The sequence below is a fragment of the Podarcis bocagei genome (assembly GCF_964188305.1).
Source record: "Podarcis bocagei genome assembly, chromosome: 4".
NCBI classification, from domain to species: Eukaryota; Metazoa; Chordata; class Lepidosauria; order Squamata; family Lacertidae; genus Podarcis; species Podarcis bocagei.
This window is the reverse complement of record NC_138128.1, coordinates 73,663,500-73,691,259: the sequence shown is the minus strand read 5'-3', so window position 1 is coordinate 73,691,259 and position 27,760 is coordinate 73,663,500. Positions and strand designations below refer to the sequence as shown.

At 42.7% G+C, this 27,760-nt stretch overlaps 2 protein-coding genes across 2 annotated transcripts in view; one reads left to right on the top strand and one right to left on the bottom strand.

Moving 5' to 3' along the window:
* Nucleotides 1-27,760, bottom strand: part of CDH23 (cadherin related 23) — a 416,648-nt gene that overhangs the window by 52,064 nt on the left and 336,824 nt on the right. The window lies entirely within an intron of this gene.
* VSIR (V-set immunoregulatory receptor) lies at nucleotides 264-27,760 on the top strand. Its single transcript, XM_081189863.1, has 7 exons — nucleotides 264-498; nucleotides 9,035-9,454; nucleotides 10,862-10,918; nucleotides 16,382-16,489; nucleotides 23,558-23,585; nucleotides 24,810-24,997; nucleotides 25,683-27,760. Exons 1-7 carry the CDS (start codon nucleotides 423-425, stop codon nucleotides 25,718-25,720), a joined length of 915 nt encoding a protein of 304 aa, XP_081045989.1. The 5' UTR covers nucleotides 264-422; the 3' UTR covers nucleotides 25,721-27,760.

Here is a 27,760-nt window from a genome sequence, read left to right as displayed (position 1 = left end):
AGAAAAAGAAAAGGTTAGAGGCTTTGATAATTAAGTGGTATATAAATCCTGTTAAACAAATAAATGGCGGGGGCGGGAGGATGGTCTGACGAAGACTGCACGCTACAGACGGGATAATCTGCCAACCTGTCAAATCGATGTGTCACATGCGCGAGGCATACCCGGTTTCTCTCTCGGCCTCCAGGGGGCGCCCTCCGTTCGCGCTGCCCGCCCGGTCCAAAGCGCGCGCACCCCGCCCCCCGCCCCCCGCTGGGTTTGCGCATCTGGGCTGCTGAAATTTCCTGTGAGTTTTGCAACTCCCTCTCGGCTCTGCTTCGGGACTGCCCAGCTCCGGGCGCCAGCCGCTGGAGAGAGACCCACCCAGAGGGGAGCGGCGAGCGGAAAAGGGATTTATTATTTACTATTCTTTCACCTCGCGCGGCATGGACCAGGAGGCAAGGAAGCGGCGAGTCCCGCCGCCGCTGCTCCTGCTGACGCTTGCCTTGGCTCTCCCTCGAGGTAAGGGCAGGCGGGGAGCCTTGGAGGGCGCAGGTGGGTCTGCGCCAAGACCCGCGCATTTGCATTCCCACTGGGTTGGCCTGAGGGACAAGGATTCCCGACGGGGATGGAGCCTCCCCCACCACCGCTCTGCACCCTTCCCTGGGATGGAGAGAGGCGCTTTAAAAAGCAGCGAGGAAGGTTGCTGCTAATATGGGTTGGGTGGCAGGTGGGGTGGGGTGGGAGGAAACCAAATGGAGTTTCAATACCTTGTTGAAGCAACCTTCCTCCCCTTTCCTTGCCCCCCTTCCTCGCTGTGCTTCTTCCAGCCAGGGCAGGTGAGTGGGTGGGCATCGTTGGCTTATCCCACCTCCATCCATCCCCAAACGCAGGCTGAGAGGGCTAAAAGCAGGGCTGGTGACTCTGAAGTATTTGCAGGATGCAGTTGTTCCCAGGCTGGTGGTGAATGAAGTTTGTCAACAGGTGAGGAATGTTCCAAAAAGAGCATCTTGGTGGCCCACAGGGATGCCTGTGCCAATCCGCTTGTGTGAGTTGGAAGCCTTTGGAACACCCACACACCTGTATCCTTACCTGCTTGGCTGTGCCTTTCTGGCTCTAGAGCTGCCCAGTAAAAAAAACCCCAGCTGTGTACATATTTGCATGGATGGGGTTTGAAGTCCAGAGTTGGCTACAGACCAACTTTCAGGCCTTCAGCTGGGTTTTTTTTAATATCCCTCAGGTAACTTTACTGCAAGGCCGCTATGTCATACGTGATGCCTAAAGGGCTTTTTGCTGAACGCGGTGGAAACAGGATCGTGTTTTTCCTGGTAACGGGGGCTCAGCTGAGATCACTGAAAAAATATTAAAGTCATTGATGCCTTGCAAATCATGTTTTAAGGGAGAGGAACAGCAAGGGAATAACAAGATTATTTCGGTTTACAATTGCTCCTCTCCTTTGCACAAGCTGTCGAAATAGTCAGCAAGTTAGCTAGCACAGTCTGACAGACAGCAATGGGTTTGCATCTGTGCAAGGTTACATCTTTGCTTAGCTGTGAATTCACTTGGTGGTGTTGAGCAAATAACTGTCTTTCAGTTCTGCATGTATAAATGTAAATATTAATATTCTGCTTCTCAAGAGTTTTTATGAGGCTGAAGGAACTTTGCGTTAAAGGCATCTAACCAAGAGATAACAAATAACATTATATAGCTCTGAATATTTGTTTAAAATGCAAACAAAACAGCTGCTCCCCCCAAGCACTTATGTATCTGATTGTCAAATTTTCCAAGAGGTTGAGAAAGAGCATGATGATGAGAACTGTGTAAGAAGGATGAGAAAACTACTTAACAGTGTCAGATCAATATTTTCCCTAAGGTGGGAGCATCAAATGCTCCCCTCCCCCGGTGCTTAAGACCATAGAATCATAGAATCATAGAGTTGGAATAGACCACAAGGGCCATCGAGTCCAACACCCTGCCAAGCAGGAAACACCATCAGAGCACTCCTGACATATGGTTGTCAAGCCTCTGCTTAAAGACCTCCAAAGGAGGAGACTCCACCACACTCCTTGGCAGCAAATTCTACTGTCGAACAGCTCTTACTGTGTCAGGAAGTTCTTCCTAATGTTTAGGTGGAATCTTCTTTCTTGTAGTTTGGATCCATTGCTCCGTGTCCGCTTCTCTGGAGCAGCAGAAAACAACCTTTCTCCCTCCTCTATATGACATCCTTTTATATATTTGAACATGGCTATCACATCACCCCTTAACCTCCTCTTCTCCAGGCTAAACATGCCCAGCTCCCTTAGCCGTTCCTCATAAGGCATCGTTTCCAGGCCTTTGACCATTTTGGTTGCCCTCCTCTGGACACGTTCCAGTTTGTCAGTGTCCTTCTTGAACTGTTGTGCCCAGAACTGGACACAGTACTCCAGGTGAGGTCTGACCAGAGCAGAATACAGTGGCACTATCACTTCCCTTGATCTAGATGCTATACTCCTATTGATGCAGCCCAGAATTGCATTGGCTTTTTTAGCTGCCGTGTCACACTGTTGGTTCATGTCAAGTTTGTGGTCAACCAAGACTCCTAGATCCTTTTCACATGTACTGCTCTCAAGCCAGGTGTCACCCATCTTGTATTTGTGCCTCTCATTTTTTTTTGCCCAAGACCAGTTGAGTTATTGTGGCATCTGAGGCAGAAAATACCATAACCGCCTTTACCTCCTTGGCAGTAAAAATGCCACAACAGTTCAAGTACCGGGCCAAGTTCAAACTGTTGCTACTTATATACAAAGCCTTTAACATCCAGGGACCAGTTTACCTGTGGGGTTGGTTGCCTTGATCCATATGTGCCCACTTGACTGTTTTGATCTCCAGAATGGGCAACTGTTCCAGGTAACACATAATACTACTTACACTTTGGAACTCTCTGCCTATTGACTCCTTTTTGGCACCTGCCTGAAACATGTTTGTTTAGGCAAGCCTATCCAGTGAGGTAGAAGCTACATGTCCTTTGAAACTTTTTAAGCTAATTTGAACCATCGTCTCTTGAAAGTTTTTTAATATATATAAAAAAACAGGAATTTTAATGTTTTGTTTTATACTTTTGTAAAAGCTTAGAGGTTCTTTTATGTTGTGTTGTGGGTTTTTTGCAATCAAGTAGTATAGAAATTTTGTTAAAATATATCATAATAATAAATTCAACAACTTGCTGCACTTTCATGATACCCAGAATCAGCTGCCTGGTGGGAGGGCCAGCCCAGACTTCCTACAGTCTTAAGTTAGTAGCAGGAGTGGCTGGCACTATGGGGTGGAGCCATGGAACCCCCCTTCCTGACGTCAGCTTCAATGATGCGTACCAGGATGGTGATGAGGCAGGGTGGTAATGAAATTGGGACTGCATGGGTACATCAATTTATTTATTTATTTATGGGCATTTCTATGCCACTTGATATTTCAAAGATCTCTAAGCTTTGCCACAACCCCTGTCCCCACACTGTCCTGGGAAGTGGTTGCTGTAAGCAGCGGGATACATTCTAGAGCTTTGCCAAAGGGAAACAGACAAACAGAAATTAAAACACTCAGGCAGCAGCGCTGCAGCCCCCCTAACTGCCTTTGTGCTTACATTAACCCCTACCCCCCTCCACCCACATTTGTATTTGCTCTCTGATTTTTATGGATTTCCCCTGTAAAATATGTATGCTGATGGAATGGATTTGGAACTGTTGTGGGTCCATTCATTTCTACCTTGTGCCCTGCCACATGCGGGCTTCCCAGAGGCAAGGACTGTGAGGGGGTCCTCTTATATTCACATGCAAGCTCATCCCTCCAATGGAGGAGTGCGCCTTTGCGGGTGAAGTCAAACCGTCAGAGTGTCTGCTGTTGCTGTAGAGGCAGATACAGGAGAGACATGTTTTGTTGCAGCTGGGGCAGATCTGGTTGTGCTGCTGCAGATACATCATGGCTTTTTCTTCTCTCTGCGCTCCTTGCAGTGGTCATTCCTTTCTGGGTCACTCTGCTATGCATGCACGGCCTGACTGACTGCCTCCAGCCATTGTGGTCATCTGCAAGGGATTCCCACACAGTGGGGCTGATGTTGCCAGCCTTCACGTCTTGCATGCTGATATCTTTGTAACACAGAGGTGGTCTGATAACAGGCCTAGTACCTGAAGCCAGCACCCCATAGAGCATGTCCTTGGAAAGCCTGCCATCTTCCATGTTGTGGACATGGCCAAGCCGGCATAGACCTTGCTGAGACAGGAGTGTGGACATGTGGGCTTGGGAAAGTGCATCTTTGCTTGAGACTCTGTCCTGCCATGTGATGCCCCAAATCTTCCAGACACAGTGCATGTGGAAGGCATTGAGGCGTCACTCCTGGTGGTTGTAGGTTACCCATGACTTATTCCCATAAAACACGCAAGCCTGGTAGACCTTCATCTTGGTATTGGCTGTTAGCATCACATTCTCCCACACCCTTTTAGACAGGTGAGCCACTGCCATAGCTGCCTTGCCAATACGCTTAGTACATAGAGCATCATGTACTAAATACTTCCTTTTTGTTTGCCACTGGGTAGTCTTGTTGAGCCACTCATGGAATAAGCTCCCTTATCTAGAAAGTTGGAGAAGCTCTATACCTTCAAATCCCAAATGTGAAAAGCAGCAGAAAGCATTCTGAATCTTGTTGTTGTTGTTGTTGTTGTTGTTGTTGTTTAGTCGTGTCCGACTCTTCGTGACCCCATGGACCAGAGCACGCCAGGCACTCCTGTCCTCCACTGCCTCTCGCAGTTTGGTCAAACTCATGCTGGTAGCTTCGAGAACACTATCCAACCATCTCGTCCTCTGTTGTCCCCTTCTCCTTGTGCCCTCCATTTTTCCCTACACCAGGGTCTTTTCCAGGGAGTCTTCTCTTCCCATGAGGTGGCCAAAGTATTGGAGTCTCAGCTTCAGGAGTCCCATTAAACTGATTTTGTATTCAGTTTGCTGCCTTTTCTATTTCCTAGCAAGAAAGACTTCTTCATTAGAAGTGACACGCCTTGCATCCTGACACTTAAAAGTGCTGGCTGAAATACAGGAAGGACGCCCTTGTGCGACTTCCTTATCATGGTCCATGGAAAGGGAAAAAAGCCCCTTCCCCGAGGGCATGCTTACGCTGTGTAGCATAAGGAACTACTTCATTAAGAGTTGCGCAATGGGTTCTGCATTTATTCCCTCTCCCTAGAGGGTGTGCAAACAATAGCTCTGGACAGGGAGCCGAAGCTCTCTAAGAGATATCAGAAAATTCCAACAGAGAATTTTCAGCATCTTCCTGGAACACAGAGAGGAAGCTGCAGCATTCATTCTATATATTAATGATAGAGAGCCAGTGTGGTGTAGTGGTTAAGAGCGGTAGATTCGTAATCTGGGGACCCGGGTTCGCGTCTCCGCTCCTCCACATGCAGCTGCTGGGTGACCTTGGGCTAGTCACACTTCTTTGAAGTCTCTAAGCCCCACTCACCTCACAGAGTGTTTGTTGTGGGGGAGGAAGGGAAAGGAGAATGTTAGCTGCTTTGAGACTCCTTCGGGTAGTGATAAAGTGGGATATCAAATCCAAACTCTTCTACTCTTCTTCTTCTAATGGCAAAGTTGTTTTCCAAGTGATGAACTTGAAGCACATCCACACCCGGGAGGAAGATATCGGCATGCCTGGGGGAGTTCCAAGGTTTGCAGAAATATAACATATATTTAAGGGGAACAACTTAGGTGGGCGAAAAGCTCCCAAGAACAGTTCAGCAAAGTCTGTGTATGCTCAGTGGCATAGAATGCTGACTGACTACAGGTGGTGGAGGAGGAACAAGAATATCCTTTAAGAAAGCAGGTGTTTTCTTGTTTATGAGACAGGTGCCGTAGGAAGATGAACCATTTTTGGGGAAAAGTGGACTTATGCTAAACTACACACAATGTTTTCCCCAATTCCTCCCCCCTCCCCAAATTTTAAACTATGTCTTCTGTGTCATCTAAGTGAAAACTGACACCACTAGTTTACTGACGTCTGTTACAGGGGAAGTAATAATTGTGGCTCCAAAGGAGCTCCCAATAAGCTGTGCAAATATCCCCCCTCCCCCCACTGCTATACAGTGTTATCAACTTATATGCATGGGTTTCTTCCCCACCCCCCTCTTCTGTCACCCTGAACTGAGATACCACTAGCATATCATGCAGTGCCACACAATGTTGCTGTATTTAGACAACACCAAAAAAAAAAAGGTTAAGTGTTCGTTGTAAGATATTTGGTTGATAGTCACACAGGCATTTTGACATTTGCCTTGCTCACTGCCATTTAAATATTCTGACATTTAGGTTTAATTAAGCCTAAGTCAAGGAAGTAAAATCATACTGTGTCCCAAAGATCCATGGAATATTAGCATCATCTGTGTTGCATTATTCGGCGAATTTAAACGCAATTAAGTCAGAAGTGGTGGGAGGGAGGCATGGTTTCACCCAAGACCTTTGTACCCTCATTTATGGTTAATTGTTCAATGAATTAATCATCAAGTTCACACACTCCCTTTTTAAAGTCAGCATATTCATTACTATTCCATTGCTTGCTGTCCATGCCAGCGGGTGAAGTTTGACAGAAGATATCACGGGAGTGGGTTCCTCACCCTCTCTCCTCAATCACTCACTGCTCCCCAAATTAGCCTAAAAGATTAAATTGCATTTTAATCTTCTTTTTAAGTGTACAAGATCTGTAATAGTGAAATTTTTTTTAGAGCTTTCTGCAAATTAAGGAAATTCATCTGTCCCGGCCAGGGTCTTTTCCCCCATCTGGAGCTCACAGAGCCTTAGCTCCAGCACCTCTCAGGTGGGCACCATTGCCATTTGAAGAGAACAAGGGAGAAGTTCGTGGTGAGCTCCGGCACCTCTTTTTCTAGAAAAACAGCACTGCTCCCAACCTTCTCCAACTGTAAATTTCAATATAAAGTACCCAGGGATCCAATCATATTGCTGAAGGGGGAGCGGAATCCATTTAGTCTTGTGCCTTTTTGTTGTGCTACCTCAAATTTATCCAATAGTCTTCTACAGTGTTGGGAAGATTTGAAGGAAGTACAGTGGTACCTTGGGTTACAGACACTTCAGGTTACAGACCCGGCTAACCCGGAAGTAGTACCTCAGGGTTAAGAACTTTACCTCAGGATGAGAACAGAAATCGAACGGCGGTAGCGGGAGGCTCCATTAGCTAAAGTGGTACCTCAGGTTAAGAACAGTTTCAGGTTAAGAACGGACCTCCAGAACGAATTAAGTTCTTAACCCGAGGTACCACTGTAGACAAAAACCCAGCACGGGGTGACAGGGGGCTGCAAGAAGAGGCTTGCCTCTTCGTGCCATTCCCCCCCCCCCAACCCTCTTCAATGACTTAGTGCTGTAGGGCTTTCTCCTGCAGCAGGAAGTGCTTGGTGAACTGCAGAATTACTCTGCCTCTGGGAGAGGCAAGATATGAAACTTGACAACAACCTGCACACACCTTAAAGCGCTAGCCATAAAAACCCAAAACAGGATGTTGCTGCAGTTAATTGAAAACATATTTTGTTGTTAATACCAGCAGACTCTTCAGATTTTTAAAAGCCAGAAGTTACTTAACCACATAGATTCACAACAAAACAAAAGGATACTGCAGTTTTTTAAAAGTTGGTGGTTACAAAAGGGATGGAACACATTAAATCGGGGCAGGGAAGCTTTTTCAGAGCCAACAACCACAACTGCCTTTTTGCGGCCACATTCTCCTGGCGGGCAAGGCGAGAGGCAAAAGTGGGAAGAACAACAGATGCAAATTTTATGTTTGTTACAGTAGTCTCTTGAGACACACGGATGCCAACAACTTCAAGAACAAACACCTGTTATTCTCTTCTCCATCGAAGCAAGCTAGAGACATTATCAAAGTTCAGATTCCAGTCAGGCAAAAGCACTTAAGGAAAGTGTCAAATAGGGATAGCTATGGGTTTTGCCTGAGGAAAATGGGTGTGTTTGAGGGGGTTTCAGACAGACAGGCCTGGAGGGTCAGATCCGGCCTCCCCAAGCCTCACCCTGTGCTAAATAGATAGCCTTGCTGTACGCATGCTGCATTGAACTATTTCTAACGCAAATTGCACCAATATACCACTTAGGGTGATCGATGTATCCAAATATTGCAACTGACCTGAATACAGTACTGAACTGATCCGTGGCTGTTTATCCACCCACCGCCTCTCAGATGGCAAAAATATGAGTCAACAGGCAATCCTAAATATGCATACACTTAAATGAATTAACATGGAAATATGCAGCTGTTTTATATCCCTGCAGGAACTGACAACCCTTCTAAACAATCCAAATCAATTCCACATTAAGAGCCGCAGTTTATCAAGGTTCTGTGAACTACTCAATAGCAAACATTTGTCTGTGGTGATCCCTCCAGATGAATTTTTTTTTTTTTTACTTTAAGAAGTCTGAGCCTTAACTGTTTCTAAAACTAAATGAGTTTTTAGCAATTTGGCCTTGAGGGGTGAGGTGAGGCCAAGAACTACAGCTGTTCCTTTTTTTAAAAGGAAAGTGGCTCTATTTAGGAGCGGGGGTAAAGGTGGACACAAATATCAGCAAGCATGTCTTAAGACACTCACACTCTGAACGTCTTCAAGTAGAAATGGTCCAGTCTCTACAAAACACTCTGGCTCATAGCTCCTCCTCCTCCTCCTCCTCCTCTTGGGTCATGTTTAATTGATTTCAGTGAAATGTAACTGTGAAATTTACAGCAGCTTGTGGCATCAGAAATATATCAGGTTATAGGCTTCTGAATGAAAAGGTCTGTTGGTGCTGTTGCACATAAAGGTGACCACCAATAAAAAAATTCTGTGATCATTTATTTTTACTTTAATAAACGTACAGTTTCATTTGCACCAGAAGCCCCTGCTTCATTTACCAGAATGTTGCACTCAGTGCAACTTTGTGAGTCACATTTTCTCTCGTGTAATGGAAACAATAATGCCTCTCTGTACTTGACATACTAAGTTGAATCTCTCACATGCTTCTCTAACATTCTGCTTTCTTCCTGCAGCACAGTCAACAACCTTTAAAATCACCACTCCTTACGCGCTCTATATCTGCCCTGAGGGTCAGAAGGTCACCTTGACTTGCAAGCTCAGTGGGTCTCTGGCATCCCATCATGATTCCATTTACAAATTTTGGTACTTCAGCAACCAGGGAGACCAGAGCTGCTCCCAGAAAAAACACGTCCGCAATGTCTCAGCAAAGGAGCTGCACCATGAATCAGAGAAGCACAGTGGGCAGCGTGTGAGCCACCATGGTTTGGAATTCTCCTCGGATCACCACGGGACGTTTTATGTCACCATGGCAAACCTTACTCTCAAGGACAGTGGGAACTACTGTTGCTACGTGGTAGAGGCTGAAAAGGAGCACAACAAAGCACACGCCAAGCAGCAGGCTCATGGTTTCATGGAACTTCGGATACAAAAAGGCAGGTGAACTTTGTACACAAAGCAGATATAGCTAAAGCCATATTTTCTCCTGTTTCATATTCTCCTAGAATCACACATACAAACTATTGGCATGGATGATCCTACACTAAGGGTGGTGGTATTCAACCAAGTTTTACTCAGAGAGAGTCTCTTAATGGACTTAACTGATGTAAGAAACTGCATTCTACTGAGTCACATCACTGGCCCATCTGGTTCACTATTGTCTACACCGAATGGCAGCAGCTCTCCAGGGAGCCCTGATCTGGAGATGCCGGGGATTCGAACCTGGGACCTTTTGCATGCAAAGAAGATACTCTTATCACGGAGCTACATCCCTTCCCTCAAGCCTAAAGTGCTTAGTTATGTTCAATAATTTCAATTTTGCACTATGTGGAAAGCTTAGTTGAATGCCATCCTAACAATCAAAAACTGTAGACTACCATTGCGGGCGGGGGGGGGGGTAATCAAAAGAGAAAGCTTAGAACTGAGCCAAACTAGGGACACTTCACACACACACACACACACACACACACACACACACACACACATCTGACAGTGATGAAAATTTCATTATCTGATGGTTTTTCAGATGTTGCTCCATAGATAGGCTTGCCCATTCAGAGTGAGTGCAATGTTGATCCAAGAAACATTGACACACTGCCTTAACTGGCTTAGTGATGCTGTCACACAACTAACTGATTGGCTACATAGTATGACATCATCCTAACCCATGATTCCCGATAGGCTAAAAAGATTATTCTCAGGAAGATGAAAACATCACCCTAGTAGCAGCATGCTTAAAAACAGAGCACAAAGTGAATTTTAAAAGTTCCCTCCCGAATTTCTTCCTGTATTTTTAAGAATTGGGTTGCAACCTTATGCATGCTTTGAAGTTATAATAAGAGAATCATATATAATCATTTTAAACCAATAAAAATTTAGGAAGTCTCCCAAGACTTTGGGATTTCTCCGTTCTGTAGCGACTGGATATTCAGACATAATGCTAACTCGGTTTAATGTTATGAGAATGAGCCTAGCCTCCCCTAGCCTCATGCTCTCTTCTCTTTCCTCTCCTCCAGCATAGCTGTGAGGGGAATATCAAAAGCCTTTTTAATATTTTGCTTTAGATTAATCGGTTTAGCAAAGCATGTCATCTGAACCTCAAACTGTGGTTCATCTTAACTTGTGAAAACAAACCAGTTTCATTAACTCTGATTGGACGTTTATCGGAAGGGAAAGCTTCCTAACTCCTCCTCGTGGCCACATGGGGGGGGAGGAGGTGAAAGTGAACCAGGGCGCTGTGTTCATTCTCACCCAAACCAGCACATTATGTTCGTCCCTTTTTCAAAAGACCGCGCAAGAACTGACTTTCCAAGAAACTAACAACTATTTCTTTTATTTTACAGCAAACGCTACTTTCCCAAACTGCACGCTTCATTCTGCTGCCAGCATGGAGAGTGAAAGTAAGACTACCTTTGCAATTCAAGACAAATTGTTCTCTTTAAATGAGTGCAGATTACATATTCTGTTTCTGTTTCTTTATTTGGTGGTTATTTATTTATTTATTATCTCATTACCTGTCTCCCTGCACTGCCTTACAGGCTCAGACTTGACCACCTTGCCTAATCCCCCATATTAGCCATTATCTCCTCCATTCTTTAGGCCTCATCTGATTTATTGCTTGCATGCATGTGAAGTAGCTTCCTGTGCACTATTAATCCGGTGGTTTCCTGCTTATCTCAAGATTCATATCTTTAGCAGCACCTTTTCTGAACAAACCTTCACTAACTTTTCCCTAACTCTCCCCAACCCTGCCCAGTTTATTTGCCTGCCCCAACCTAACATTTCCTTGCCCCATACATATTTATTGCAGACTGTAAGACCTCGAAAGCAGTGCCTAAGGCATTATTGGTGTTCTATATATGTTAAATATTTGCTCTCTCACTTCAAAATGCAGCACAGGGGCTTGGTAGGAGGCATTACAGCAACAGAGGGTTGCAAATCCTAGTTGCACCTTGCTTTTGACGGGGCAGCCTCTCTTTCCCCAGGAAGAGCTGGTTGTAACTCTGGTTTATATTTTAGTGGAACTGCTGCATAGGAAGCTGGCAGATACAGAGTCAGACCATTGGCCCATCTAGCTCAGTACTGTTTATACTGCCCCCGGTTGCTTTCTAGGATTTCCAGCAGGATTTATAGAAGGTGTCCTTTCATACTGCATCACGGTGTGGTACACTGGTTTGACATCAACTGATAGGAAGTGCCTACAGAGGGTGGTGAATACAGCACAAGATATTATGGGCTGTCCTGTGAATCCACTGGATGAAATAGTGGAAGAACGTTGCCTCAGGAGAGTGAGGAAAATTCTCAGAGATGATTCACACCTTGGCTGGCGCTTTCTTGATCTCCTGCCCTCAGGAAGAAAATATAGAAGCATGACTAGTCGCACCAACAGGGTAAAGAACAGCTTCTATCCATGGGCTGTTAGGCTGCTGAATGAAAAGATAACACCAGGGCAACTGACTTTCGGGTTTGGTGGGTGTGCGTCAGTAAACGAGGGGAATTAAGACTAAGAGAGCTGAGTGGCGGGTGCTCGTGTAATCACACTGTATACAAGTTGTACAAGTGACAAAGTATTTCAATTTCAATTTCCTCAGTCACAGAATCATAGAATCGCAGAGTTGGAAGGGACCCCAAGGGTCATTTGGTCCAACTCCCTGCACTGCTTGGAAATGTCCCACCTAGAAATATCAGGGATTGAAGCTGGGACCTTCTGCATGCAAAGCAATGGCGACTGCTGGCAGCTCTTCCTGATGATTTAGGCCAAATATATATGTCAATTATTGGCATCTAAGGCTCTCTAGCATCAAGCACAAGGTGGGAAAAAGTTGTCATGTTGTAGTCCAGCTACAGTACATCATTTCATATGATGTACGTGGTTACATTCATTCCCTTTTTCCAATGAGTAACGTCTTCATAAAGCTGAGCAAGAACTAACCTGGAGAAGTTCAGAGTTCAATTAATAGTGCGTATGAATAACGGAGGGCATTTGCAAAAAAAGATCAGTCAGTAGCATGTCATGAAGGGCAGGCTCTCTCTAATTTGTCTTAACCTATTTGCTCCACACCTTGAATTCGTCTGCAAAAGTAAATTTGGAGGAAGTATTTGTTCCAAGGTGCTATTGAAGGATTAGAATCAAAAGTCCCCTGGTAGTAAAACCTTTGTGTTCTGATCTGCAGAGTTTGTTCTCATCAGTCATCATTAGCTGTATGGTATTTGAGCTTCTGTAGAAAGTAGCTGATCCCTTGTGACGATCTCCAAACAACCCAGGGTAGTTGGGAAACAACAGGGACTTGGACAATGAAATAAGTGGGCAGTTCAAGGAAACAAAAATAAACTGAAAGGACATTTTAGTATTTGTGCTGTATGTGGATATGCTTTGTTTGGAGAAACAGTGCTTTCATTTAGCAATGCCATACCTTGGCCTTACAGTAAGACTGCAGTGTTTTCTTAATCACTGAATCATTTAATTGGAGGGGGCCCTTAGGATCGTCTAGTCTAGCCCCCTGCAATGCAGGGAAATGCAGTTGTCCCATACAGGGATCATACCTGCCACCTTGGCATTATCAGTATCGCGCTCTAACCAACTGAGCTATCCTTTCTTTTTGTTTTCACAATATTGATGACAAATTTATAAATTTGAGTTAACAAATCTGTGGTAATGCTGCTACAGGTGTTTACAGATCTTATATCATCATTGAATACAAGACTGCATGAGATTAGTGGAACTTCTGATAACAAAACACTTTTTGAAAAAGGGAACAAAAACAACCTGCTGTCAGACATGTTCCTAAAGCAGCTCTGAAGGTCCTAGTAAAGTTGTACCTCCTAGCCAAATTTAGGCCAGGAGCTCACGTCTGCTTTCTTAGTTTGTCCTTAATGGCTCAGGGTGGGAGCTTTAAGAACCTCTTTGTTCTACACTATATTCCACATCTTCAAAACAAAGCGTCCATTTCCCACACATGCTGGGAAACATAGCTTATTACCAGACTAGAGGCAATTCTAAATCTCTGGAGATTTCTAGACAACATGCATAAAACCAGAGCTTGACTTCCTACAGTTCCAGCAAACAGCACTGAGGGCCAATTTATACAATCACAAAATCAAGTAGGGAAGTTTTTCAAGCAGCAAATGAGTCAAGTTGCACGTTTCAATTGCCACCACCTCCCTTTCCAGGAAAAAGTCTCTAGGAAAACATCCCCTCATTGACATGTTCCTGTATTACACATGCAGGAGATCTCATTTTTTGTGGAAAAATATGCAACCCTTCAAATTGCAGCCTGATGTGAATCTGTCTAAGGAAGTTTTCCACCCTTCCTCATGGGAGTTGAATAAACAGGTCTTGACTCTTGTTCTGCATCTTACACATATTACTGAACTTATTCCAGCCCACCTAATTCTGACACTTTTCTTCTCCCTACAAGTTTTGGCATCTTGCTATTTATTTTGTTCGCTAAATATGTGGTATCTTTAATTTTAAAAAGGACCGGAGAGTAGAACTTCATATTGTTGCAGAAAAACCAGACAAACTCTGAGCTTCAGGTTCTCACTGTTCACTAACTTGGCTGATTCATTACTGGATGAATATACTTGTCATAGGTGCTGTGGAAGCAGCTCTGTGTGAATGAAAGCTGCTCTTTCACTGCGATTCGGCAATGCTTAGAACATTTTCCTCCCTTCTCTTTCTCAGTCAGACAGCTGTGTTTCAACAAGTCTAACTCATACTAGTCATATTGTTTTGAGACAGATCTGTCCTGTCTATAATCTAGACACTATTTAATATCTGTAAATAAAAATAGGCTGCTGGCATGGAATTTGCATTTACCTATCAGGCTTTGGGTTTCACTGCCTTGATTAAATCTGCACAGATGCAGAGTAAATAGTATTTGCTGGACTAAAACACAGCTTGCCAAGTCAAGTTGTAAGCTGATAAAGCTTTAGGAAGTTGTGGTCTAGCACATGAAGCAGAGAGCTTTGCATGCGATTAAATGCCATTAGCTTATCATAAATCTGAGCCCAAAGGGCGATGAAACTACCAAGTGCCTTTGCATTGACTTTGGATCAAGTCCAGTATTTGCAATTACAGCAGTGTCTCCCCCCCTTCCTTTTGTACTGGCAAAAGGGGCTGAACAAAATATATTGTTCAAGCATTTTTGAAGAAATTTGGAATACCCTTCAAAATATCATACATAATTTTTTTAAGTTTCCCCAAACTTGCCAATTTGAGTAAATAAATACAAGTAGACATCTATAATAAAATAGTAATAATAATAATAATAATAATAATAATAATAATAATAATAATAATAATTTCTTTTTCTTTTTATTAATACCCCGCCCATCTGGCTGGGTTTCCCCAGCCACTCTGGGTGGCTCCCAATAGAATATTAAAAACATGATAAAACATCAGACATTAAAAACTTCCCTAAACAGGGCTACCTTCAGATGTCTTCTAAAAGTCAGGTAGTTGTTTATTTCCTTGACACCTGATGGGACGGCGTTCCACAAGGCAGGCGCCACTACCGAGAAGGGGGTAATCTGGTAATCTGGGGGATAATCTGTATGTAGCTGATGGATTTTCGTTAATAGGGAAATATTCATTAGTTAAAATTATATAAAATGAGTATTTTCCTATTATTTACACATGCAGTCCCATTTGTATGCTGGGATCACATAGTGAGTTTATATTTAAATTTGTTACGTTTTAATCAAAATAAAATGTTTAGTTCCCTTTCCGCCTACGAAAGTTTCTTGCTAAACAATACCCAGTGGTGTTTATGTATTTTGGACCACAAATGATTAGAACTGCCATCTTTTTCTGGGCTCCAGTGCCCTCTAAGCTGCATAAGAGGTGTAACATCAACAAACTGAGCTCTCATTATTAAGTAGTGGATTGACAACACAGAGATTTCTCCAAATGGTTCTTTATAGTAAGCTGGAACTGAACTGAACAGCAAACAGCTCAGCCAGCCTGCTTTTATAGGCAGCCGTCTGTCAACATTGTAACAACCAACCACCCAGGGTTTCCTGCCTAAATTAACTGATGTGGACCTGAGTGAAAACTATATACAGTGGTGCCTCGCAAGACGAAAATAATCCGTTCTGTGATTCTCTTCTTCTAGCGGTTTTTTCGTCTTGCGAAGCAAGCCCATTGACGGATTAGCGGATTAGCGCTATTAGCGGCTTTTAGCGGCTTATTGGATCAGCTGATAAGCGGCTTAGCGGCTTAGAAAAAGGGGGGGAAGGAAAAAAACCCCGCAGGAACTCGCAAGGCATTTTTGTCTTGCGAAGCAAGCCCATAGGAGATTCGTTTTGCGAAGCACCTCCAAAACGGAAAACTCTTTCGTCTAGCGAGTTTTCCGTCTTGCAAGGCATTCGTCTTGCGGGGCACCACTGTACATGATACCCCTGGTGGCCAGGGTGAGAACTTCAATACATAACACTCGTCACTTCACAGAATCATAGAATTGTAGAGTTGGAAGGGACACCCCCACCAGGTAATCCATTCCAATCCCCTGCAACACAGGAATCTCAACTAAAGCATCCATGACCCAAGGCCATCCACCCCTCTGCTTAAAAACCTCCCAAGGGAGATTACAGCCTTGTAAAATTGTTAAGGGACATTCAACTAAATTTTGATGGAGCACCACATTTCTGAAATAATGAAAATCCACTTCGTTACACATGAATATTATTATACTGTGGCAAAGGCAACAACACTTTTAGTATAAAGCAATTGCTTTTCTATTCAGGGCATTTTGGCCTCATATCTAAACCACCAAGTTCACACCCAACAGCCTCCAGCAATGATAATAATCTTTCTGCTTGCTTGATGATGTGACTCTCTCTGTTTCCTTGCTCTTTTTCAGATGTCACAGCAGCTGCACTTGCAACAGGGGCCTGCATTGTGGGCATTCTGTGCCTTCCCCTCATTCTGCTCCTCATTTACAAGCAGAGAAAAGCAATCGCTAACAGGCGTACGTATCAAAACGTTTCCCTCCCTTTCCTCACCCCGTCCCGTCTTGATTCATTTCTCCTTAACAGGCTTAGTATTCGGTGCAAAGTGACACACATACGTATCTGGTTCTTCTCCTCTGTGTCCTTTCAAGAGCACGGGCGCTAATATGAAAATATTTAGAATCATAGAGTTGGAAGAGACCACAAGGGCCATCGAGTCCAACCCCCTGCCAAGCAGGAAACACCATCAGAGCACTCCTGACATATGGTTGTCAAGCCTCTGCTTAAAGACCTCCAAAGAAGGAGACTCCACCACACTCCTTGGCAGCAAATTCCACTGTCGAACAGCTCTTACTGTCAGGAAGTTCTTCCTAATGTTTAGGTGGAATCTTCTTTCTTGTAGTTTGGATCCATTGCTCCGTGTCCGCTTCTCTGGAGCAGCAGAAAATGTTTCCATAAGCCATTTCTGGCCTTTTTTCTGACTTACACCACTTCCTATTGCCCACAAGAAGCAATGAGCAGAAAGCTGCTACATACATGTTATTTATTTCACAACATTTATATATCACTTGATTGCGGTAAAACCTCAAAATGGTTTGCAAAAAGAATAAAGCCATAAAATTGTCCGTAAAAGCGGTTAATTGAGTATTTTAAACATTCAGAAATCATTAAAACCCGCAATAAACTTAAGACCAGATTAAAACACACATGGGCTTTTGCATGTCTGGATAGGCTTGTCTGAATGAAAATGTTTTTAGCAGGCTCTGAAAAGAGTACAGCAAAGGCACCTGCCTAGGGTTGCCATATTTCAAAAGGTGAAAATCTGGACACAAATGTTGCTGAGCTTTTTTTTTTTTAGCAAAATCACACACAAAATTGACGTATTTGAGCTATTTTTTTTAGGAAAATCAGCAAAAACAGCATTGCTGACATGGGTTTCCATGCACCCAGATTTTCCCAGACATTTTCCTGATTTCTGCCAAGACAGTGCTTCCGACTGCAGTATTCCAGGTATGTCCAGGAAATTCCGGGCATATGGCAACCCTACAACTGCCTGACATCAATAGGCAGGGAGTTCCAAAGTGTGGGTACCACAGCACTAAAAGACTGAACAAGTATTATGTGGCATCTGTAACTGTGCCAGCACCACAGATTGAAGCAGGTACGGTGATCTTGCAAGGCAACTGGTCCCAAGCTAGTGAAGGCTTTTTATGCCACTATAAACTAGGCCATGAACTTGGCCCAGTAACAGATTGACAGCCACTGCAAGGCTCCGAGAAGAGCTCTTATATACTGATAGGTTCTTACTCCTGCCACAGCATTCAGCAGTAATTACAGCCTCTGAGTCCCTCTGTAAGGGAAGCCACTCCCCCCCAAATATCTTACAGTGTTTCCGTTGCTGAATTAGTTTAAATAAAACAAATATTTGTGTGACGTCTATTCTGCCCCAGTTCTGCGTATTAGGAGTCTTTCTGATCAAAAGCCAACATTCCAGCTCTCTATTTAGCAGCCTGTCAGCTGCTTTCATGTTCCAGGCATAGCAGCCTCTCTCCTCAGACTCCTGTTTATACACATTTCTCGGAAAATAGATGGCTGGGAGGAATTGGCGGAACGAAAGGGCAGGGTTGGTTAATGAAGCACCGCTTGCTAAATTTTACAGGGGTGTGGCACAGTGCTCTGTCGCTACTTAGAAATTGCATCATTTCTTTAATACTGCGTTCATATTGGGCCAGGATGCTGCTGCATGATTTCTTCTTTCTGAGTTGCATGGAGCAACTGTGCCTGCACACAGGCAACTAGAGAACCGGGAGTGACTTCTTTCTTAGCATTGTTCTAAGCCAAAGGGCGATGTCTCACTACAAAAGAAAAATGAGCCTCTCTTCCTTTTTGTAATGCCAGTTGCTTCTGTTACTTACATAAACTAATGATGCAATAAAATTAGCTAGAACGCACCAAACATTTCTGTTTCACTCCCTAAGGGAATTTTTTTAAAGTGCAAAATTATAACAGGATAAGCCTTCACCTTTCTTAAGTGTAAATAGATGCACACTCATATACTGACAAACAACAGTTTATGATCACTGCAGAATTTGGCTCGTCTGAATTCTTCCAAAGTTCAGGGCATTTTTTACATATAAGGCTTAGAGAGACTTGTAACTTAAATCTGTCTACCCTGGGTGAAATCCCCATTGGGATGGATTGCTTTGCCTTGATTTCAGGACATTCACATTGGAATGCACAGCCAGCAGGGCTAATGCTTGGAAATACATTAGCTTGAGGTGTGAAAAAGACGTGTGTTCTTTAAACTGTGGAACAACATTCTTCCATTTCATATAAATATCACAGTTTCATTCAGTATGAACAGTGTGGTTAAATTTCAGCAGCTGCTTGGTTCCTTCTACAGCTTAACTAAGAAGTAGAGGAATGAAAGCACTAAAATCTGGAGCTAATTAGACTAACTAATGTACAGTTCATTGGATTTTTTTTTTATTTCCCTCATCTTTTCAAACCTCATTTTAGGCACTGAAGTGAGATATATCCAGTGCTTTTCTGGGGGGGGGGTATGCAGGGGTCCACATACCCCTAAACATTTTGTGAATCTTTGTACTTTTGTCCATTTACTGTATTTATTTTCCCCAATTTGAACTATAAAATGGTGATTCAAAATGAGATTACCCCTAAACATTTTTTAAAGAAAAAAAAAAAGCACTGGATATATCCCCCCCCAGCTCCATTTTAATACTACCCTATCTGCTTTCATTGTGCAAAGTTCCAGCAAATGTTTCTTGGGTGTAAGAATTCAAACACAGGGGATTGCCTCACATTTTGAGGTTCAGAACTCTTACATTGCAGAAGTTGCGAAGTACATCAGAACACACTGGTTGCCTTCCAACAGATATTGTACTTTTGAAGGGATGGGAGGAGGCGCAACGGGGAACTTCTTCAATTCCACTGAATTACCATGACACACTTGTAGCAGGCAAAACATACTCAATGACACTCCTTCTGTATTGCTTGGAGGGTGATCCCCACACTAAGAGTTCTCCGATCTTGCTACCGCCTAGGAGCCAGAGGTCTCAGAGAGAGCTAACCTGGCTAGTCTAAGAGAGCTTCTATTCCACTTTCATTCTGATTCTTCTCTGCCTTGACTAGAATGAAGCAGATTTCAATCAGATATCCATTGTTAAGTTAAGAGCTATATTCAGGAACCAAAGAAGAAAGGTGATTTTCCTGAATAGTTTAGGTCCGTCTTGTGCAGGTTGACTAAGCAGTCTCTAGAGGACTGTCTTGCAGGCTCTGCCCAATCTAGCTGCTCTGCGATGACTGAGTCAGCTCACATGGCCTAGACTCCCCCTGTCTCCTTAATAATCTTGCTTTGGAGCCTTGCTTCAATCCACTACACTGATGCGCATCACATAGGCCTAGTTGAAGGTAATCAACTAATGGATTCCTCCACCCTCGGAAAGGAAAGGAAAAGAAAATAAGACGGTCCAATCTGATCTCTCTTTAATATTAGGGCTTGGTTTCTGGGAGCTCTACAAAGAAACTACTGTCTTCCATTTCAGTTACACAATGAATCTAGTTACTATAAGTAGCAAATAAGGAGGAAGTTACTCTTCTTATAAAAACAGGTGCTTTTAGACTCAGCAAAGGACTAGTGTTTCAGTTGCTGTACAAAAAAATGTGTAGAAGAATGAAGAAAATGCTAGCAGGAAATACTAAAAAGTACAAACAGAGGGAGAAGGAGAGAAGCAAATTTTGTCAAATAGAAAAATGAATGTCAGCAACATATGCAAGTTGGATACGATCCCGTTTAATTATGCCAAACAATTTCGAGTCTCAAAATAAATTGCAGAAAGACCCCAATTTTTAAAATGTATTTTTAAAAAAAATTCTTTGTGAATACTAAGTTTCTCTGAAAGAGTAAATTCTTTAATATTAAATAATCTGAATATAAACACATCAATCCTACAGTTAAATCTCTAAACCAATACAGAGACTTCAAGTTAAAGAAGGCTTTTAGATATAATTGAAGAACGAAAATGGCAATTTCTCTCATATGAATACGTGCACTCCAACTACTAAACAGAGGCATTTAACTGTCTTCTCATGAAAATAAATCTTTCCAGTTTGCTCAACAACTTAACAAATATTGCTTCACCCTATTAGTCATTCTAGTTGTTTGTGACATTGTTTTTGTGAGGGTGAGCGCACCAGGGCCAAAGCAGAGTGAATCAGAAAAAGAGCATTACACTCAAAAGAAAGAGAGACAATGATGACCAGTGCACAGGTTATTCGATACTCATACTTACGGTAATTTCACAAACTGCAATGGCTTCTGGTCCTAAGTGTCTCAGGAATCAACCACCTGACATCACAATAATATCGAGTGAACCATTTTCGCAGGGGGTGGTTTGAAATCAAACCACATAGGCAAAGGCACATACTCTGCAAGCCTCAATGATCAGCTGCACAGGGACTGCAAACAGCCTTTCGGCGCAGCTGCAGCTTTACCTGCCCCCACACCTGTAGGGCAGGTGGGCATGGCTTGGTCAAACAGGCAGGCCTGGTGGGCCTATTAAGGACTGTGGGATGGAGGTTCCCAACCTCTAGTTTAGAAAACGCATGAGGAAATGCCAGTGGAAAGATCCATTTAAATTAGTGTTTTCCTCTCCGATGCCTCCTCATTACGTAAATCACTGATTTAAATTACTTTAAATCCACCCTGATGGGCTGCTTCACAAAGTTCTGTCACTGTATTTATGGCAAATACATTAACCGCTTGCACCAAATCATGCTACCCTACCAGAGAAGAAACTCCCTGCATCCAGAAAGAGAAAAATCTCTCTGTCTAGGAGAATACACAGCTATATGTTTATTTGTTTGTGCTTATAGAATGATAAAATATGTGGTTCCAGAACTCCGCTCCCACCTGTCCCACAAGCCCCTTTTGCCAATGCGTCTCAATCCACCCACTGCAGCAAAGAAGGATGTTAGTTTATTTAGTCCAGCTTCAGGCAGAGATGGAAAGGGGGCAAAGTGGCTCTAGGTGCATTGTCCCTCTTGCTGCTTTATAGCTTTAAAGGGAAAGCCTGTCTCTGAGTCGATACGTGACAACCCTGTCCAATACACAGAGTTTAAGGCGTGCTCTGGATTTCCTGTGCTACCAGCGGTTAGCAATTGCAACATGGTCAGAATATACATGCACACTTACTTGGAAGTAAGCTGTATTGAACTCACCTGTGTAAAACAGGCGTAGGACTGGTCACACTTTTAAATTAGAAAAGTTGGTAACGCTTTCAACATTTAGAAAAGTAAAGCAAGCTAGTTCCTTTTTTAAACATTTAGTATACTGAATATTTTTGTAATACGAGTAATAACATTACCAAACTTCTCGGTTATTTATTTTAAAGCCTTCATTGGTGCTGTTTCAGGGAAAAGGTATTCAGAATCAAGCTCCCTGTGAAGTCATGTGCCTTTTATTAGAGTGACAAATTGCAACACATTCCTGATTATTAGCTCTAATACGTATTTCCCCCCAAACCCCTCTGCTTGGTGAAGGCAAGTTAGCAACTATTTCTGCCAATGCAGATGTAACACGGTTGTGTTAAGAGTTTACTTGACTCCCCCCCCTCCCCTATTGCATGTTTGCTATTCCTTCCGGAAAGTATTTGCTAGGCAAATCAGAAAACAAATTACCCCATCCCCATCAGTGGTAGACTTTGGGCTCTCAAATTTCAGTGGTGCTCTGTGTGATGCTACAATTTGATGCCCTCCCCCCATTTCTCGCTCAGTTTACATCAGTGTTGTAGCACCCCTGTGATACTGCCAGTGGCATAGTGTGGGTTTTTGGTGCCCGGGGCAGGGGAAGTGTTGTGTGCCCCCCTGGTGGACTGGACAGCTGGGGTGGAGGCATGTGTCCCAGCCCTGAAGGCCTGGCAAGGGGTTGTGGCTTGCCTCCCCACAGCTTTGGAAGGCAGCATGAGCTTAGCCATGAGGCCTCAAGTGATGGGGGCACTTGGTTGCACCCTCAGAATTTTGCACTCAGGGCCACTGCCCCTCTGCTCCTCCTATGCTATGCCACTGGGTGCTGGCGCCCAGTACTGCTACACCAGCCACACCACCCTAAAACCACCTCTGTCCCTGTTTATACATGGTCTACTTCTGTGCCCGCTGGAACGCATAATGCTTACTCGTAACATCACAAAGCACCCTTTATCGCAGCAAACAAGCTTGTTTTAATTCTGTGCTTATTTGAACAACATCTAAAAACACACACACACACCCTCAGCTGATGGCCTATTAAGCAAAGAATCTCCCATTCCAGGTGTTCATATGCTAGAAATATTTCCCTTCTGGAAAAAAAATGTGGTTGAAATAAAATTATGATAATATGCATAAATATATGTTCCTGCACAAACACATGCAAATATATATATATATTTAAAACCCTTGAGGTTTTTGGTTACTAAATATGAGAGCTTCAACACTTGAAACTGAAAATCCAGGAACAATTCATGAATCAGACTTGAATGGTAACTGTAAAGTTTCTCTTTTATGTAGCAGCTCAAGTAAAGGAGCGCAGGAGGAACTGCGGGACCAAGACCCCTGTATTATATGCAGTACATTTTGTTAGGATTTAACTTTTGCTTATTCATAAAAATGTTTTCACTAGAAAGAAAGAGGATGAAATAATGGACAGAATACCATTCCCGGCCACTGCTAAACTGCTTATATCTGATATCTGAGTGCCATGTGGATTAATAGTTTCCACTTCCCCAGTCCAAATCACCAAGCCAATAAGCGTCACAACAAAAGAGAAAGGAATTTGTTGCTTAGGAAAAGCAAAGCAAACAGCCACTAAAGAGGAATAGGAAATGCATATCCTTATATGCACCATGGCCTCCTCATCCGTAGGATAGATCTCTTGAATAGAAAAGACCATACACTCAGCTCAAGGGGGATGGACAAAATTAACTTTGGGTTTCTTCTATACCTGAAATCCTATCACCTGAATTTTTTTAAAATGTGAAATAGGACTGCCTAGGGAAATGTCACAGTAACAACACTGCATTCCTTTTTTGCAGGTGCTCACGAACTTGTCAGAATGGAGAGGTGAGAAATTCTGTTTTACTGTATTGCTATATTTTTACTTTGGAATTTGGCTTAGGGCACACAATAAATCAAGAGAGGTTGAAGCATCAAGAAGTTGCGGTTTAGCAACAAATAGGATAAAGCAATTAATGAAACCACAGTAACGCAGCAGCCTAACTTGATCAAATTGCAATCCCAAAAAGACTTCTTCAGAAAAGTCTGAAGTCTTTGTGTCTTAGCAAGAAGCCTTGCTAGAAAAGGAATTCAACAGAGAAGACAGCCACTGAGGAAAAGGCTCTCTTCCTAATAGGTGCCAAATGCACCTCCTCAATGTTGGTATCTGAAGTAGAGTTTCTTAAGTTGATATAAGATGCCAGTGCAGTGGAGGTGAAGACATGTCACATGGATAGAATAGTTCCTTGAGATACCCTGAGCTAGGACATTTAGGACTTTAAAAGTTAAGGCAGTTGGATCAGTACTCTTGGAACTAGCGTTATATAGATTCCATGTACTCTGTCCCAGGCTTGCACACTGCTAAACTTAGTTGCACATTATGGATTTATGTACATACCTGCCTGATCCAGGCTTTCTGAACCTCATCCTCTAAGCCAAATAACACAACATTCCCAGTAGAAGATAAACTTTTACGTACTTGATTTTTTTGTTCTGAAAGAGAGCTAACTGGTAATAAGCCCACCTAGCCAGAGGACGATCTGACATGGTGATAGATCTAGCTTTACCAGTCAACGGGTTCTTCTGTTGCTTACATTAATCAAAATATAACCCCTTCATAGTTCTAAAATGGATTGTCTGACAGCATTAAATGTGTTAACGTGTCCTGCTCTGCAGGTTTTGCTTGAACCAAAACTACCTGGATGAACAAGACACTGAAAGATGGAAATTAATTTTGGTGTCACTACTGAGACCACAAATAGTTACTTTGCCTTTAAGAAATGAATATTTTTACAGTGCTGGAAACTTGGCTTTTTAAAAGGAATATTTTGAGCAAAAAATAGACTCTCTAATTGGTTTGTAGCTGACTCAGTTCTTAGTAACCACTGAAATAGTCATTCAGGCACTACTGAACACATCTTAATACACACCAGTACTTCTCTCCTCGATATAATAAAGACACAAGTAGCAGCAATCTAAACAGAATTTGTTTTCCATCTAAGTAAGAGGAGAATGAGAATGAGACTTGATTCTGGTCTGGTTAGTGTCTTGAACCTGTGCTTTTCCTTTCAGCAATACCCATGGCATTGAGAATCCTGTCTTTGATGATGTTCCTACCATTAATTCGGAGCCCAAAGCCAGGCCGCAATTAAGCTACATGGCTAGCCGCCAACTATCAGAGTCAGGTCGACATCTTCTCTCGGAGCCGAATACTCCCCTCTCCCCTCCAGTCCCGGGGGACTGTTTCTTCCCAACACTGGGTAATTATTCATTTCTCTCTCCCTCCCTCTCTCGTCAGTTCCTTAGCTAGCAGTATGTGTGTATATGTATATGTATGTGTGTGTGCCAAATGCTGGTGGAATAATTTCCTTTTCAGAAGTTGCCCATGGCCATACATTTGACTACACGTCCAAGATCAAGGGGATGGGGAGTGCTGTTTGCTGCAACGCTACACGTTCTCAAACACCTTGAGATCAGATAAGGGAGGAAATCACGAGATGAACAGCACCCTTTGGCTCCTCTAGGAGTGTCTCTTATCAGTTTTGTTTCACTTATGGAAAGCCAGCAGCTGGAACTCTGGTCTGAATCCAGACTCAATCCCCCTAGCATTGGCAGAGAGGGAGGACTCTGGAGAACCTGAGATGTTTCCTAACCTCTTGATTAGGGTGGTACTGTGGCTTCTAGATACAAATGCTGCCTGCTATGGCTCCAGAAAAAGGCTTTTATATGCTATGAATGCTAGCATAGAGTGGGAAGCAACCTGCATTCTCACTCACCACATTCTCCTTTTTTCTTTGCTTTTGGGAGGGAGGTGAGAAGTAACCAGCTCAGAAATCTTTACAAGGGGCAGCAGACATATAACTACATATAAATAAGTTTGCAGGCATGAATATACAGGGGGGAAGTGGAAAAAAAGGGAACTAATCATCGCTGTTTGTTTTTCAGAGCCTGTTCCTGACTCACCAAACACGACAAATGCATAATAAAGTTTTCCAGGAAGAATGTTTTCATGGAATCTTTGGCCTCAATTTGGACAAGGGTTTGCCTGCTGCATTAAAGAAACAAACAAACAAACAAACAAACAAACAAACAAACAAACAAACGAGAAGGGGCAGTGGATAGGAAGGAAAAAAAGCTTTTTGAAGACTGTTTCTAAGGGGAAGAAAAATGGTGGTCTCTGAGGCACTTGGTGCTTGTCCTAACTTTCACTTACTACTCTGTTCCTTAAATACAGTATATCAGGGCAGAAAATAAGTTCTGGAAGAGGCTGAGGTACTGAAACCTTCTAGGATTCTGATGGCTTTTTCTTTTCACAACATTGATGATTTTACGAACAAGTGCCACATATTTTAAAACAGGTGTATGGTTTTAATACACCAGGACCATCTACAAGACTGGAGAAGAGATCAAGAAGATTTCTTAATTCTAACAGGAACAGGCCATGGGGAGGAATTATGAGTATTACCACCATTTGCCTTAAAAACTGAACAGAGATTTTAACACTTTCCTCCATGGAAATATGGACTAGATTAAAAAAAACAACAACTTCAAAGCTGTCAGAAAAAAACCATCTTAGGCGTTCTAGGTCTTTCTTTATATGAATTGTATTGTGTATACATATAATTTTAAAAGCGGTGCTTTGCAACAGATTTTGCTTGTATCCTGGCTAAAAAAAAAATACACATGAAAATCTCACAGTACCTGGCTGCAGTCTCAACTAATTTTTCCTTCTTAAAACATCGTAATTATTTTTTTAGCAAATTTGGCTCTGAACCTGCTCTCCGAATTCTATGAATCAGTCTTTTGATTGTCTTATTACTGCTTGCGGCATGGTACATGCCCAACTATGAACTAATTAGGGTGGTGTAGCAAATAGTCAGCGAAGCACAAGCATGCCAAACTATCAAAAATTAGATCTAATGTTAAATCTAGTCTGTTGTTGTCACAAAACAATCGAGACCTATTTTAGAAATTTGCCCAAGATGTGGATTTTGCAACACACTTAGGACCTGACAGTTGTGACTTTTAAAAACAGATCTGAAAATTAAAGTTTTGGTCTAATCCAATTTCTATCAAAATTGCAGTGGTTATCTCTCAAAGACATGAGGCTATATTCCAAATGCCTTAGCTCAGAAGCATGTTTTAACCAGCTCCCATTAATCTGGCTTCATAGTCTATTTAGCACATCCATTGCAAACAGTGGAAACTGCAAGGCAAGGCAAGACATCTCAGACTCTTTGACTGATCATACCATATTCATTAGTGGATTAAGCCCTTCTAAGGCATGTGGGTTTGCAGAGAGGAACTAATGCTTCCATTTCCAAGAGAGACCTCACATTAAAAAAAAAAAAAGTAATATACGAAATATGTAGGTTGTGATTATTTTAAATACATTTATAGGAATAAAAACCATTCCAATAATTTCTAAATGATGCTAAGAGATACATGCATGAGACTCTTAATCTCAGGGTTGTGGGTTCGAGTCTCACATTGGGCAAAAGATTTCTGCATTGCAGGGGGTTAAACTAGATTGACTCTCATGCTCCCTTCCAACTCCACAATTCTATGATTCCCGCCCCATGTTCAGTAAGTAAGTTATTCTGGAAAGTTTGAAGTTAGGACGGATTAAGAAGAAAGTTAAGGCGCTTTAAGAAGAAAGATATTCATTGCTTGCCATAGATGAGAGAACACAAGGAGTTTGACTGTACAGATCCTCCAACATTTTAAATACGTATGAATTAAGAACAGAGAGTGAAGAAAAGAGAAAGCAGGCTTATTAATGACATGAGCAAAGACCTTACTCTTTTAAATTCATCCTGCTTGTTCCTGTCTAGTAGGAAGCGGTATAAATGTGTGTGTGTGTGTGTGTGTGTGTGTAAAGGTAACTGCTTGTGTAAAGGTAGGTCTGGGAACGGCTTATCCTACGTGAATATACCAGCTGCTCTGATAGTACCTCTGAATGTTTTTTATATTTGTTTTTTTTAAAAAAAATGTTCTGATGAGAAAATAAAAGGTTTATTGTG